Source organism: Aspergillus mulundensis (genome assembly GCF_003369625.1).
Source record: "Aspergillus mulundensis strain DSM 5745 chromosome Unknown scaffold_5, whole genome shotgun sequence".
Taxonomy (NCBI): Eukaryota; Fungi; Ascomycota; class Eurotiomycetes; order Eurotiales; family Aspergillaceae; genus Aspergillus; species Aspergillus mulundensis.
In genome coordinates, this window is record NW_020797893.1 from 1,783,776 (window position 1) to 1,799,036 (window position 15,261).

At 50.9% G+C, this 15,261-nt stretch overlaps 7 protein-coding genes across 7 annotated transcripts; 4 read left to right on the plus strand and 3 right to left on the minus strand.

Annotated features, from left to right (window-relative positions):
- Positions 1–813: 813 nt before the first annotated feature.
- On the plus strand, positions 814–2,246 carry DSM5745_05885 (uncharacterized protein; the record flags this gene model as incomplete). The annotated part of the gene is made up of 3 exons (XM_026747901.1): positions 814–926; positions 986–1,755; positions 1,807–2,246. The coding sequence occupies 3 exons, from the start codon at positions 814–816 to the stop codon at positions 2,244–2,246; spliced, it is 1,323 nt and encodes a 440-aa protein (XP_026603733.1).
- Positions 2,247–3,530: 1,284 nt separating this feature from the next.
- DSM5745_05886 (SDR family NAD(P)-dependent oxidoreductase) lies at positions 3,531–4,731 on the plus strand (the record flags this gene model as incomplete). Its single annotated transcript, XM_026747902.1, has 3 exons — positions 3,531–4,058; positions 4,111–4,495; positions 4,574–4,731. 3 exons carry the CDS (start codon positions 3,531–3,533, stop codon positions 4,729–4,731), a joined length of 1,071 nt encoding a protein of 356 aa, XP_026603734.1.
- A 368-nt stretch (positions 4,732–5,099) lies between these two features.
- DSM5745_05887 (E1 ubiquitin-activating protein ubaB) lies at positions 5,100–7,535 on the minus strand (the record flags this gene model as incomplete). The annotated part of the gene is made up of 9 exons (XM_026747903.1): positions 5,100–5,711; positions 5,769–5,881; positions 5,939–6,108; positions 6,233–6,512; positions 6,561–6,625; positions 6,678–6,802; positions 6,851–7,087; positions 7,193–7,363; positions 7,476–7,535. 9 exons carry the CDS (start codon positions 7,533–7,535, stop codon positions 5,100–5,102), a joined length of 1,833 nt encoding a protein of 610 aa, XP_026603735.1.
- Positions 7,536–8,774: 1,239 nt separating this feature from the next.
- DSM5745_05888 (queuosine 5'-phosphate N-glycosylase/hydrolase) lies at positions 8,775–10,206 on the plus strand (the record flags this gene model as incomplete). Its single annotated transcript, XM_026747904.1, has 3 exons — positions 8,775–9,347; positions 9,405–9,636; positions 9,695–10,206. 3 exons carry the CDS (start codon positions 8,775–8,777, stop codon positions 10,204–10,206), a joined length of 1,317 nt encoding a protein of 438 aa, XP_026603736.1.
- A 279-nt stretch (positions 10,207–10,485) lies between these two features.
- DSM5745_05889 (uncharacterized protein) lies at positions 10,486–11,882 on the minus strand (the record flags this gene model as incomplete). Its single annotated transcript, XM_026747905.1, has 2 exons — positions 10,486–11,626; positions 11,698–11,882. The coding sequence occupies 2 exons, from the start codon at positions 11,880–11,882 to the stop codon at positions 10,486–10,488; spliced, it is 1,326 nt and encodes a 441-aa protein (XP_026603737.1).
- A 313-nt stretch (positions 11,883–12,195) lies between these two features.
- cyp5 (putative peptidyl-prolyl cis-trans isomerase) lies at positions 12,196–12,985 on the plus strand (the record flags this gene model as incomplete). Its single annotated transcript, XM_026747906.1, has 3 exons — positions 12,196–12,207; positions 12,268–12,333; positions 12,428–12,985. The coding sequence occupies 3 exons, from the start codon at positions 12,196–12,198 to the stop codon at positions 12,983–12,985; spliced, it is 636 nt and encodes a 211-aa protein (XP_026603738.1).
- Positions 12,986–13,591: 606 nt separating this feature from the next.
- zpr1 (zinc finger-containing protein ZPR1) lies at positions 13,592–15,047 on the minus strand (the record flags this gene model as incomplete). Its single annotated transcript, XM_026747907.1, has 2 exons — positions 13,592–14,869; positions 14,922–15,047. The coding sequence occupies 2 exons, from the start codon at positions 15,045–15,047 to the stop codon at positions 13,592–13,594; spliced, it is 1,404 nt and encodes a 467-aa protein (XP_026603739.1).
- Between the last annotated feature and the right edge of the window lie 214 nt (positions 15,048–15,261).

A 15,261-nucleotide genomic window follows, 5' to 3' on the forward strand; every position in this document is an offset into this window, starting at 1 on the left:
AAGTTAGGACCGGGCCGGTGCTTCCTTAGCTTGGAAGTTCCTTGTCACCGAATAAGAAGCCTTGAGCGCGCCGTTGACTGCATCCTAAAGATGTAAACTGTGCGACTCAATCTTCCAGGTCTCAGGCCACGCTGACTTGATCCACAGGCTGTCGGCGAGTGAGGTTGATGTTGGAGTTGGAGGTTTGTACCCCTCATGCTCAGCCCTTTTGCGCTGCGCTTTCACAGGCACCGACGTTACCATTCCGACTGTCGCCCAGTCAATGGTAAGCTTCACGTCGCCAAGCTAGCGAGATAAACGGCCTCATTTCCCGATTTCCAGGAAACCCATTGCGACGCTGAGCACATCGGGATTGATTTCCTGAGCTCCCTGGCTCCTGGTCTTGTCCACTTCGCGCATAGAGTCTTTGAGCATTTCCAGCACTGTCTGATATTGAGTGGACGACGCTCCGTAGGTGGCCAAAACATTATTGAGATTCGTCGACATCTGCCATGTTGGTTAGGCGGGGCGTCTCGACGAAGTAGGATGGCAGCGCGTATACCTGAATAAGAACTTCATTGTAGTCGACCCCGGTCCTCATCGCAGCTCCAGAATCCATAATGTTACTCGAATGATTCAAAGTAGGTGTATGTATAGAGAAGTAAATAAAGTCGGGGGAACGTGTGGGGAAGATCTGGACCGGAGTGTGAGTCCTCAGTCGACTGATAACGATCCAAACTTTTTTGCGACTGCACCTTACCGTCTCCGCACAACCACTCAACACTCAACACCAGTCTTCCATCGGATCAACCGAAGCTGATTCCAGTCTTCATCATGGCGGACTTGGATGAGGATGCGATCAACAATTCTACCACTGGAGGAGCTCATGCCGACATCGACTTATCGGATGAAACGCAGGACTTTCGCATGCTCAACAACCTCTCCTTGTCAGTCGCTACAGCTCTACTTAGCCTTTATTGAAGCATACTGATTCTCGCATGAATAGTCTTGACACTGCCAATCTCTCTCTGCCCAAACGAGGTGAAAAGGACTTCGAGCCGAACCCGACCGTCTTCCAGGCCGACATCCTCTCCGCATCGCGGCAGGCTATGCATAATGCCCTCGCATACCCTCGACTACACCATCCCAAGAACCTACTCATCGGAGTCTACGCGCCAAATGGACCTGCTCCGCCTGCGATCTCTAAGTCCCTGGATACAGTTGCTGAAGAGGCCCCGGCCGAGAAAGCAGCCGAGAAAGCAGCACCGGTCTCAATTGGCGCACAGGTACCGGCGGACGCATGCGTCTACGTTACAAAGGCGAAGGGACCATTCTTCAAGTCACTGGGACAGGCAGATCGCTGGAGCCGGGTATGGCTGCTTCCGGAGGAGGCTCTGTATCTGCTGGAGAGAGGGACCCTGGATATAAGGTGGCCCCGCTGTGCTGTCGGCGACGGAGACGAAGACGACATTGAAGACTCTGGGCTACCTATGAGCTTACAAGCTGCTTACGCGTGTTTAATGGGACGTGGAGGATTGACGATGGAGAGGTACTCTGTTTTCACCGGTCTCAGACGACTGGGTTACGCTGTTCTTCGAGCACCTGGATGGAGCGAAAGCGACGAAGAGAAAGTTTCACAAGCGGCTGCACAGTCTGTTGCCCGGCAGGGACCAGGATTAGCTGGGATCTTTTCTCGTTTCATGGGATGGCTATGCGATGGTGCGCCCACCACGGCAGTGGGACCTGTTGCTGGTCTTGGGTTCCATCATAGCTACGGTATAAGAATCCGGCCAACTTTGTTTGAGCATTGCTGATACTTCCCAACAGACAGGATTTACCGCAAACTCTCACTGATACCTTTTTATGACCCCGTTACTTCCGCCTCGCCTTCTCCACAGCCAAGACTTCCTTACGCCGTCGTGTGGCATGTCTACAAACCATCTACTAGTTTCCGCAAGTCCGCTCCACCGGATCCCGATTTCAAGATCGCCGTTATAAACGCCCGAACTACCACCATACCTACCGTGTCCCAAATCTGGACTCTACTTGAAAGCACGCCTTTGAACCCGCCTCGTCCTAACAGCCAGCTATATGTGCGATTGAAGAACGGCTATCGAAATGTCATCCTGGCCGTGGTTGATCAAGGCGTCGTAAGTTATCTCAAAATCGCAGACGCGGCATTTGGAAAAGAGAAACTTTATGCACAACGGCCTTCCGGTGGGAACAAGAACCGGGGGCCGCCCAGGCACAAATTCAAAAAGCGATGATTATTTGCCGAGTGGGCTACCAACCCTCTTTCCAACGGATTTACACATTTTTGCCGCAACGGCAAAAACCAAGAGCGGCTTGTCTCCCCTTGAATGAAGCCAGATACCCATCGGAAAGTGGAAAAAGGCTGAAAGAGGGGGATGCTTCTGATCTGCCATCATCTTTAGAGCCTCCAGCCATAGGAAAGGCTGGACACAGATGCGATAGATGGCTAAACTCGGCAGCCTGAAAGGGCATGACTTCAGATCACAAAAGTATGAAGAATAAGAGAAACAACCGCCAAGCCGTACGCACCGCGGTGAATAAAACGGAGAAAGCGTATCTATTCGGAAAAGAAACCCGTATACCAATGTGCCAGAAACGCCGATTGTAGTAAAATGTTCCGCCTCAGAAAACCAATAAAACTCCCGTGCCGATGCAAATAGCCATCCCCAGATCCGTATCGTTTCGCCATCAATCGTATCGCCTAGAGGTGCTGCATAGCCCGTTAGCCCGTCAGCCTAGCAGACGACCATCACGTCAAACATACCCAGGCATCATGTATCCAAATAATCCGCAGCCATCAAAAGCTCCAAGCACAGCTCCGGCGGTATATCCATATCGGGTACGTTCGTTTGATTCTTGTTCTTCTGGTTGTAGAAGAAATACTCGCATACTTTCTCGAGGACGACCCCGCTCAGGTTCTCAAAGACGCAGCGACCGGTCAAGGCTTCTGAGAATCTACCTGTTGTTCGAAAAAGAAAACAGTTAGCTTAAGCTCTTTCCCTTCCCGGTGTTGATAGAGTCGTGGTAAAGCCGAGGACACTGACTTGAGGGATCGAGCATGCGACGTATCGTGCCGGAAATGCAGGCTGTGTCTCGTGGGATGATGAACTCAAACCCGTCGCCGGACACGAGCGTAACGTATTCGTGCTGTGGCGCTTCTCCAGATGCCATCTTCATGTATCTGGAGAGTAGATGTTGATGGGTGGGTTGATGGAGGAGAAACAGAACTCAGAGAGAAAAGCTGGAGGGGCGCAGCCATCAGAAATGTGGTCCGTGCTCAAGCTCCGCCCGCACTCCGCGGATAAGAATGTCTCGACCTTGTCTGAGAGACACTCTTGGTGAAATGTAGAGCTCATAGATCTCGGCTACCAGGTATATCTTTCCACATGCGATACAGCCAATGCTAAGAGTTGACCAGTGGGTTAATGACTGGCTCTGCGACAGGACTGCAAATAAGAGCATACTTGCACATATTCTCACCATTTCAGCTAGGTATCGGAGACTAATCCAACCAAACAATGAATCGCATTTGCGTCCATCCCTTCCGCAGGGTATCAGCTTCTCCAATCCCTCATCTCCGCGCGCACATTCGCGCAAAGCTCGACTATAGAACAACCATCATCCAAACCCGCCTATTCACCTCCTACGACCCAAACACCAAGGGCAGCGCCTCATTCCACCCCTCCAACAGACTCGCCGGCCGAACATGTTTGATCACAGGCGGGAGCTCCGGCATTGGCTTCGCGATCGCGGAGCGCTTTCTCAACGAAGGAGTTGAGCACATCATTCTCGTCGGACGATCGCATGAACGCCTCGCACGCGCAGCGGCGCAATTGGAGCGTCCAACCGCCACTGCTCAGCCCAGCCAAATTGATACAGCGGATAATATCGTTGCTACTAGGGCGCCAGAGGAAGACCAGAACCAAGCGCAGGACCGAAGCAAGCCCCCGCCGGGTACCTTGTTGGACTCATCAAGCCGGATTAGTCTGCTCGTGGGTGACATCTCAGAGGCGGCAGAGTGGACGCGGGAGCTGGAGAGCGCAATGGTATGTCCTTGGTCATCTCACTCAAGCCTCCATACTGAACACCTACCCGCAGCAGCCCGTCGACATCCTCATCAACGCAGCCGGCATATCAACCTCGACCGTCCTCCCCCGCACAGACCCAAGCGCCATATCACAAGTCCTGCGCACAAACCTCGAAGGCTCCCTCTTGACCTCGCGAGCCCTTATCCGCGCCTCAATCCGCAACCGAATGAAGAACCGTGCCGGCGACGGTGCAACCCCCTCCAAATGCATCATTAACATCTCCTCCCTCCTAGCGCTGAAAGGCGGCACAGGCGCGGTCCCCTACGCTGCGTCAAAGGCTGGAGTCCTCGGAATGACGAGGTCATTGACGGTTGAGGCGGCCAAGACGCTGCGCAATGAGGTTATCCGCTTTAATGCCATTGTGCCGGGGTATATCGAGACGCCTATGATTGCTGGTATGGCTTGCAGTTTTGTCTTTATTTCACCTTTCTAGTTGCGCATGTTGACTAATTGGATTATTTTGCAATTGATAGATTTCAGCCAGTCTGAAAATGACAGGCTCAAAGAAGATATTCCGCTCCGACGCTTCGGTCAGCCTCATGAAGTCGCCGACGCTGCGGTCTTTCTGGCTGAGAACGAGTATGCGAATAACTGCGTTATTAACCTTGACGGTGGACTGAGTGCGATTTGATTTAGCCCGATCGCCCTTCAGACGAGAGGATAGCTGACTGCAAATTAACTAAGAGGAACAAAATGCTGGGCAGACCTATCGTGCCACGAGCACACGAAGAGGCAACCCTACTGCTTAACGCTTAGATACATTGGCCAACAATGCGCCCGGGAATCAGAAGGAGCGAGCTCGGGTTCACATAAAAGGCCGTGATATCTATTCCCAGCTAGATCGTCCGTAATCGTGAAAATTGGTTGACGTATGATACATGAATTGCACTTGTAAGAAGATGGAGATGCAGACCGATAATCCAAACCCCAAAGTGCCGCCTAAAACAAAAAGAAGATTTTACAGAGTCGGCCGTAGATAGTTGCTGCGTACCGACACCCTCAGTCATCGTCGATGAGGATAGCGCCCCCTTCAGCCTCTGATAGATCGATGGGATGCGCCTTGTCAACACCATCTGAAATCGAGACGCTTGCCACGCGCTTGGTGGGAGGATCACCGTTGAGCTCCGATTCGTCAACGTCGCGTTTCCTTTTCCCTAAGTTTGATATGCCGTTGGTCTCAGGCTCTGGAGGAGGTGTAGGTGCTTGTGGCTTCCGCGGGATTTCGGGTATCCTGTTCAGCACGATAGTGCTTTCGTCTGATGGTGGCGCGCTAGGAACAACTACGATGAGCTGGAGGTTAACTCTTGGTTGCTCATCTTCGTCGATAACGGTTAGGAAAGTTGAAGTTTTGATTCCCAAATCGACCAGCTTCTTGGGAAGATTATCCTCGAGGTCTGGATCGTAGATAAGGCCCAACTCAGTACTGATCGAAAATTCTTCCCCATACTTGAGCTGTGTTCGGAGTACGTCCTCAACCAAGTCATTCAATGTGGCGCGAGACAAGTCAACTTCGATTTTAGCGTGCGCAACAGAACAGACAGGACAGTGTGGATTTGGAGGGTTTAGTTTTTCGGAGTTGAGTGCACGAGCTCCTGATCGCTCGAGAAAAACCTAATCAAAGACAAAAAGGTCAACATGGATAAACAGAAATGGATTGAAAAGTCTCACCATTTTTGCATGGTCATAATCACCTTTTAGTACCTTCAGCGCTTGCAAGACACAAAGGCCGGCTGTCATAGCATTTGTGGTTGCAATCGCTGGGATGATATTGCCCGCCATTTCTGGGACAGGCGTTAGCGATGATACTTGATACTGAGGGCTAAAGAAGCTAGACATACGTTTTGTGTCAAACTTTGACTTTCGTTCGATTCCGAAGATGGCGGCGCGAAGATTCGCACTCGCCGTGACGAGGTCTAATGTATCGACATCGTCCTTGTCGAACTCGATCACCGCTGAGCCATCTTTGGACGCTTGTAGTGTCTTCAGTCGGTTGCTTAAGCGATCCAAACTGGGTAGTCAGTTAGCAGGTGCCACAACATCTCCATGAAAAATGACATGACGCATGTTCAAGCATCAAAGCAGATTTATCGCGGCTGGGCTGGGTTGGCTGATGATCAGGGATGCCAACTCACCTGTCTTTGAACACCGCCAAACTTTCCGAGATTGTCCAGACTTTTTGGTCCTTCAAAGAAATACCGGGTTCTACACTAGACAGTGTCTCTTCCAGTTCCCGGAAGTCCAGAGGTTCCGGAGCCTTTCTGGTTTTCCACGCATCTTCCATTCTGCGTAATCGGTCGATATCTTCCTTGAAGACCTTGTCAAAGACCTTCTGGGCGAATTCGGCCGACCCCATCGATTGGCGGATTTCCCTCAGAGCCCTCGCTTCTCTCTGCAGGTTTTCAAGTTCTTGCACTATGAAAAATGTTAGGAAGTTTTTATTGAAATGACGTGCGAACAAACCATTGTCGGCATCCTCAGAGTAGTCAAGGTTCTCAGCATCAGCCTCGCTCGTTCCGAACAACTCGCTATGATAAATTAGTATGCGTAAAATCTAAACCCGTGGAATTTGCGACATACGGCAAGAGATAGCTTTTCGCCCATACGATGCAGTGGATTGGCTGGCTTGGCGTACTTCGAATGGTGCACACAGGAAATGTCTTGGGAACCTCTTTAGAGTTGCAGTCGTAGCACTCGGTCACATTCTAAGAAAGTCAGTGGTGCTTCCGAGTGAAAACGCAATATATACTAACCCTCTTGATAACCTGCACCTGGCCATTGAAGCCAGTTGTCCCACTCTCAACCAAAGGCACATCAGCAGCTAAGCACATCTTGTTGACATGACGCCGCGCATCAAGGTTGTCAAGCGCATTGAAGACGACATTGAAAGTCGCAAACCAATCCACGTCGAAGTTGCTGTCCTTGATATTGGCGTGATAAGCCTCAATCTTCGCGCTGGGCCGAAACTTTTGCGCAACATCTTTTGCAACCTAATCATGCATCCAGCTATGTCAGAACAGCTTCAAAACCACAAGAACGGACGGAGGCGCAATAGCTCGACAAGCGAAGGGTGACGCTCAGGAATAGCAACGTACTAAGGCCTTGGGTTTCTTGATGTGTTCAGGTCGGAAGAGGAATTGACGGTTTAGGTTGCTCAAGTCGATCGTGTCCAGGTCAATGACGTGGATTTCGCCGAACCCGGTGAGGAGGAGGTTCTTGAGGAGCTCGCAGCCGATTCCGCCAGCGCCGACAAGGAGAACTCGGGACTACGTGAGGATCACGGTGTTAGCCAGATGTTCGCAAGATAGAGTAGACCGCAAAGAACAGTCTTTGAACAGTAGAAGCATGGGTCTCGCTGAATGCGAGAAGGTCAAGTACCTCTCTGATGCGGTTGGCTTGCGTTCCGAGCGAGCGCTTAAGATAAGTGTCACGGGTCATGGTGTAATCGATACTCAGTAAAGACAGCTGGTTGCAGGCAGATGCATCGCAAGAGGAAGAGCCGGAGTTGTATCAGAAGAATTGGCAAAAACAAAGAGAAAAAACTGAGGACAGGGCGCGGCTGAACACAAGAGAGTAGTAGGAGGAGAGGTTGCCGCTGGAAATCCGGTACATGAAAGAATGACGAAGCGACAGTCCAGCCCTCCTCAATAATACCTGAGGTCCAGTGCTAGACAGATGCGTTGCTCATCTGCGTCAAATGGGCAACTCCAATGCGCAATGCGCTTGACTGAATTAGATATCAAACAGGGTAAACAGGTCTCAGATGCAGCCGCAATGATGTGATTGTCTCAGTATAGCTAGAGTGCAACCCCGGCCAATTCGTTCCGTCCCGCAGCACTTGTCCCGATATACAAGCTCAACCACCCGAAGCTATGTTACTGTGGCTTGTTGTATGAGCCCTGCCTGACACATGTCTGAGCAGCCGTTATCTACAAGGGACTTGTGCTAGCGATTCATGAAGGGCATAAAATCCCGCAGGTTGCAGTGGTATAGAGTTAGAATTAGAAGCACGGCATCAATGTAAAGCCAACAAGGGTAGTCCAAAGCCACCCTGACAGAGCTTCTATGCTAAGCCTTAGACTATCCTATAAGATGCATCAGACCATGTCCTATGTTCAGCAACACGAACGCAAGTTGCACTCAAGCACAATGGGTGGGCATATGCTTGATGCCTTAATGTGCCTGAGGCTCTTATCTGGCGTTTTCCTAGCTTAGATAACCCTGCATAAGTATGGCATTCCTCCGCATTCCGCAATGACTCAAGAAAAGAGGATAACACAAAGAAGAGATCACTTTGATGTCGCACAAACTGAGTTGGAGCTCAAAATTTTCATGAGATATTGATATTTTCAGGCAAGTGACTTCAATTGGCTACCTTGCGTTCTTCAGCGGGACTTCTGGCAGCTGTCACGGAGTTCTTGGGCTGCGGCTGCCACAGCGGAGCCTCCTGGGTCCATCTTTGGGTCTTGATAAACCGACGGTCCTCCTTAAGACAAAGACTGGACCAGGCATTTGCTGTCTTATTTTGTTCTCATTCTCTCCTTTTCTGAAAAATTTGCACATTCCTTTCTCACATAATTTGTATTTCTACATTCCTTTTCATATACCATTTATCCGAGTTCCATCTTTCGTCCTCATTATCCGTCGCATCTAGCTTGTCCTAAAGTATCGCCGCCCATGTCTGATGACGAGGTAGACCACGAGCTGATCGCGCTTCTCCGCAAGTCACTTGGGCTGGGTGGAGGAGCTGCGAACCCAGGAGCAGCAGAGACAAAGGTCCTGCAAAACTCACAATACGTTTTCGACAATGCTATCGATGTCGCGCTAGATCCCTCCAAAACCAAAGAGGCTGCAGAGACGATTTGGCGCCAGATGCAAAAGAAAGAATACTCAACCAGCAGCTGGTCGGAACATGAGCTACACCCAAAGGCCAAAAACGAAAGCACAGTCGACTTTATTTTCACCATGGATTTGCTGAATTTTAGCTTTTGGTCCGCCGAGCCGGAGGACAAGCGCTTTGCGATCGAGTACCGGGGAAAGAAGTGGACCGGATATTGGAGCTTGGTGGCTGCTTTGCAACGAGCTTTGGACGAAGGAATTGAAATCACAAACCCGGAATTCTGGGCAGACGAGGAGGAGTGCACAGAGGAGTTGATCAAGCACATTTTCCGCTCTGCGACTGATGAAGAGATGCCTCTGCTCAAAGAACGTCTCGAATGCTTGCGCGAAGCAGGACGAGTACTATGCAATGTATGTTGATCTGCGCATGTTCAAAACTATTTCCACTGACACATTGAATTCTCATAGGACTTTGATGGCAGTTTCACCAATTGCATTTACAGTGCAAACCATTCAGCCGCTGCTCTAGTCAACCTTCTAGCGGAGAGCTTCTCGTGCTTCCGGGACGAGGCCGTCTTCCACGGTCGCCGTGTACGTCTCTACAAACGGGCACAAATCCTGGTTGCAGATCTATGGGCGTGCTTCGACGGGGCGGGCTACGGCGAGTTTCAAGACATTGACAAGATCACGATGTTCGCCGGTATGTTCTTCCCTTGGATATCCAGCAAATTGAAGCTAGATTGCTAATCAGCTTTCAGACTATCGCATTCCCCAAATGCTTCACCACCTTGGATGCCTCATGTATTCTCCGCCCCTAGAGACCCGCATTCGCAAACAAGAGGAGATCCCCAGCGGTTCCAATTGGGAAATCGAACTTCGCGCAACCAGTATATGGTGCGTGGAAATGATCAAACGCGAAATCGAAAAACAGCACCCCGAGGCGAAGTTGGTAAAGACTAGCAGCAAGTCACTTTCAAATGGACATTCACACTCGCACTCCAATGGTGTTTCCCACCCCAATGGACATTCCAGACAACCTCCTGAAAAACAGAACGGCAATGACAGCCACACTGACACACAGGCCGCGCATACCGGCCACTTTCGACGACACTCGAGGCACAGCAGCAGTGCGAGCAACGCCCAACCAGGCGCAGGCATCGGCATCAACGCCATTTTGATTGATTTCTTTCTATATGATACGATGAAGGAATTAGAAAAGCAAGGGCGTGAAACTATCCCTCATCATCGGACGAGGAGTATCTGGTATTAATTGATATTTGGTGCTTTTTCCGGTTTGCAACTCATTATACCCCTTTTGATATTACTTGCAACTGTTCAGGAAATTCGGACATCTATAGATTCGGCCATTTTTCCTACTGAGACTCTCAGCGCTGGAAGCCGGGATGTGCGTCATTTATGCTGATAATGCTAGATTAGAATAGATATGGTGATAGACAATAACAGAGAGGCCGCGAGGCCGGGTATCATGGCATTCAAGTTTATAGTTAATGAATCCGCATATAGGCGCGTAGGGAGTCCAAGATACTACTTATCCACGAGCAGCTGCCTCCGCCTGTTCGATCCGAGTCAGAATATCTGCCTTCCACTCGGCGTAGTCTTCCCGACGCTCGGGACTCAGCCAGTCCACGCGGTCCTGCATCATTGTTCCCAAGCCCGGCAGGAGTCCACGCCTCAAGGCTTCTCCCGAAGAAAACAGATCATGGTCGCCAGGTAATGCCTTGAGACGTTTGTTGCCATCATCACCTGCGTTTCCGGCGTCATCGGAAAGAGCTTCATTGTCACCGTCTATATCTCCTGCTAGCGGAATGTTCTCAAACCACTCCTTGCCATGAGCCCAGTCCTGTTCCATGATGAGCGCGATCCACTGGTCAACGTCTTCGCGGTGTCGGCGCTCAGAATGAGGGAGACCGAGGCTCATGAGTGCGGTCTGGCGCATCTCGGTGAAGGTCTTCTTGTCCATTTTCCTGGTGTCTTCTTGTTGAGTGTCTGTCGAGGACTCGGCTGGTTGGCGTCGGCGGGCGAGAACCAGGAAATAGACCGCTACCACTAGGGCGTTGACAACTTCCTTGAAGTCATCGTCCTTTTCTCTGTCCTTGGCGTTTAGAACCGGCACTAAGAAGTCCATTGCGTCTTCGTCGAAGTCATTCTTACCGTCGACCAAGTGAAGTATTGACGATACACCCGCGAAGATATGTGGAGGGAGGGTCCTTGAGATTGGCGGCCTAGACCATGTGCTCATTCGTGGTGCTGGAGTCGATAATGTTTTGCACACCGTCCGGATGGAAGTCATCACCCAAGACGGTGCATCGGGAATCTTGGTCGAGGTCAAGTGGCTTTCATTATGTATTTTGTTCGGTCGTTGCAGAGTACGCGACTCATTGTCATTCGTGTATGCTCTCTTCAGAGGAGTTGGTTTACTGGGGGTGTTCTCTAACCCGCGCGGCGTCGCCGCAGCCTTTGATGGGCTCCGTACAACCCTTGATTGTTTCGTCGGCGTTGAAGGCGCGGATCCTGAGCGGTTCGGTGTTCCCGAGGCTGAAGCACTTTCTGTACGTCTTGGACTCGCCAGATTTAACGATCGCTCAAGGAATGAGTATAGCTTTTTGTAGGTTTTTGGAGGGCAGGGCGGGTGGCCGAGTAGTGGAGGTAGATTGAGCGTACGCGCGAGCCTATATGAAGCACAAATAGTCAGTTGATTGCACAATCACAACTCATTATGATTTGGATAATATATATGGACCTTCTGCAAGCCAATTCGGCGCAAGCAAACGGACGCGCGATTTCTTCATCCGGTCTCAAGCTTGAAGAGGAACTTCGTGACTGCGCCACGAAAGATAAGGCAAGGCTCCGAAGCTCTTGCGGGAGATCTTGGGCATGCGTGGGCAGCAGAGTGGCCAGTGCCTGATCGACAGGCCTGTTGTTCATCTTGTTGGGCTTCGTTGATATCGATCGTTCAGAAGTGATGGTCAAATTTATGGTTAGAGCAAGTGGGCGATCTGGGCGCTGGGAGACGGGTTTGGCAGTAATGGCTCGCTAGATACCTTCTAGCTGTGTGATAGACTTCAGGTCAGTTGCTTCGAGATAGGGGAGAAATGGTTGGAGTGGTTGTTGCTTCGAACCATGTCTAGTGCCTGTATATCACTGTTTGTCATGTGACCGAGCCTATTCTCCTCCGAGGCTTCATTCCGCGCGACATACTTCTCCGCATTCTTGACATCTCACTGACAACTTCTGCACGATGTCGGTCACTGTGAGTAACATCTAGGGCTCTTATAATTTGACCAGAGGCTTACAAAAGCTCAATGCATAGCTCCATACCACGCACGGCGACCTCAAGGTCGAGCTTTTCTGCGAAGCAGTGCCCAAGACCGCGGAGGTAGGTGACCGCGCCAGAATCAACACCATCACAATCCATTATCTCTCAATATCCAATATTCCGGCGACTAGTACCTAATCTGAGCCTTGGTTAGAACTTCATTGCCCTCTGCGCGACCGGCGCATACAACAACACCCCGTTCCACCGTCTAATGCCCGGCTTCATGATTCAAGGCGGCGACATCTCCCTCGGACCAGCAGTGAGCTCTGGCGAAAGCACAAAGGCCATACTTCCCTTCGACGACATTCCGAAAGGCGGCACTTCAATCTACCATCCCTCAGCGCTGAACCAAGAAATCCAGCTTCCCGCCCTTCGGCATAATACGCGCGGAATCCTGTCTATGGCTTCTCGGCCAGTAAAAAACCAGACAGCGCCCGGCTCTCAGGGTGCTACCGGTCAGACGATAAACGGAAGCCAGTTCTTCATTACCTTTGCTGCGGCTCCGCATCTCGATGGGACGAGCACTGTTTTTGGCAAGGTGTTGAACTTAACAGCGCAAGATGAGGGCGGCGATGTACTCACGAAGTTGGAGAAGGCAAACGCAAAGATTGATAAGAAGGGGAGAGTTGTTCAGCCGAAGGAGGGCGAAGAGACGGAATATGAGGCGCTTCGGATCAATAACGTTACGATTCATGCCAACCCGTTTGCTTGAACAGCGCAACAACCCCTTATCTATGGCCGAGGTTGTCCACCTTGCTCTGGCGATATACAAGGCAGTACCGCTCAATCACTTAAGACTACGGAGTGCGGCAACAGGGCGTCCCCCCTCTGAGAGATTAGACATGCTCGTTTGGGCAGAAAGACTGTTCTCAACTTGGGTGTCTATCGAGTTCAGAGAGATCCAGCAAACTGCACGATCCCAAACCTATTGTAGGCGAAGCTTCCTGCTATCGTCACAGCTCCCGCTGCTCAACCTCGGCGGCCGCAAGGCCCGACTTACCAACATGACAAGACGACAAACTCCGAATGGATAGTCAACATCTGTTCCTACGGAGTAATGAGAAACACGAGAGTTCAATGCGGGAGAAGCGTCATTGAATTCTATCATGAATACGACCTCTAAGCAGACTTTTTGTGCCCCATCACCAATGCTTCAACAACCCCTTTCGAACACCACCGGTCGAGTCCCATATTTACAGATAAATAACGAAAGCACCATCATCAGCATGCTCACAAGATGCCAAGATATCATAAAACACATCATAAATCAAAGATCATAAATGGAGACGTTGCAATGTCTGAGTGGGTATCGTTAAGATCATGACTTGTTCTCCTCTTCACCCTTCTTCTCCTCGTTCGCTTCTTCCTCCTCGTATCCCTCAACCTTCATGTCTTTAAGACCAAGCTCCTCTTCCTCCTCTTCGGTACGGGTATATTCCTCCGTCTTGAGTTGAGGGTCGGCAGCAGGAGCGCACAGATCCTGAACGTAACTGTTGGCCATAGGGTCCTCAAGCGTCACGGAGAACTTCAGATCGCCAGTAATGGCGGAATCGAGACGCTTAAAGAAGCGAGCCCATTTCTCCTTGTCGGAAGAAGACATGCTGTCACCCCCGGTCTGCGCGGAGTCGTCAATGTCGTAGATCTGCCCCTTGAGCTGATCGCGAATTTCGGTGAGGAGACCCTCAACGGTGGTGAACCGTCCACCAAGAGTACCAGGCTGTACGGTGACTTCGAGCTCCTCACTGTGGAGCGCGCAGGTATCGGACTTGAGGATATCACGGTGAAGATCGGTGATAGTCTCAACGCTGAGAGTAATGCGCTTTCCTTTCTCGGGAACCTCGCCACCGGTCTTGACATCGCTCGAGCGGTATCCGCAGTGGTCACAGACGTTGCTTAGGATGAAAACCTCCTTAAAGTACGGAATATCGACCTTCTGCATGTTCACGACGCAATCCTTCGCGCAGGCAGGGCAATCGGCGGGAAGACTGTAAACCTTTCCGTCAACAATATCAAGGTCGTCTGGGTTGCCAATGGTCTCTCCCTCGTTCTTCACGGCTTCGGGATCAGATGCGATTCCAAGCTGCTCGTTCTGTTCGTGGGTACGAGCGTAGTCGCGGCGCCTGTATTTGCGTCCGGTATCATGGGTTGTTGGCGCAATCCAGGAGTTGCCTGTTGGGTCATCCAGAGAAACGGTGAATGGGTAGCCTTCCCGGTCCAGGATCTTCTGTAGCTTGTCGATGATTGGCACAAGGGCATCGTGGAGCTCAGGCGCCTGCTCCTTTCGCAATGGCTGCTCGCTGGAGAGCGACTCGTGAATCTTCTGAATAACACCCTCCACTGTAGTCAGCTGACTTTCACCCTTGGGCATCTCGATACCCAATGTCTCGACCTTGAAAATGGACACATCGCTTCGGATAACCTGGCGCTGGAGGTCGTCTTCGTTCTCAACGTCGAGGGTGTATACGGAGCCCTTCTCCTGGATTTGGCCGGCGGACTTGACTGAGTTGTCCTTAAAGTGGCAGTGTTCGCATTCGAAAGACTCGAGGATAATGTCGCGGAAGAAGGGGACGCGGAGGAGCAGTAATCTGGTGGTTCCCTGAGCGCATTATTAGGCACGTCCTCTCTATATCTCTCTTGGGAAAACGTACGTTGTCATGGCAGTTCATGCACAAGCTCTCCACTTGCATGACACCAGTCTCTTCATCTCTCTCGACGAGGTCTCCCGGCTTCTGGAAAACCTCCTCCTGCGCTACCGGCTGGTCATCGGCGGACATTGTTGTTTGTATATTTGGAAATACGGTTTTGGCGAGGATGTCGACTGGAATCACTGGACTTCGGAGTAAACGAAGAAATGTATATAGGGGAATGAAAGTCTTATGACGGAATGTTCCTGGGCCTTCCACCGCGGCGGGGCAATTTTTTTTCTGCTGGAGGGGTTAATAATCGGAGATAACGTTAGTCATATCGATAGCAGATTGCTGCCTTAAG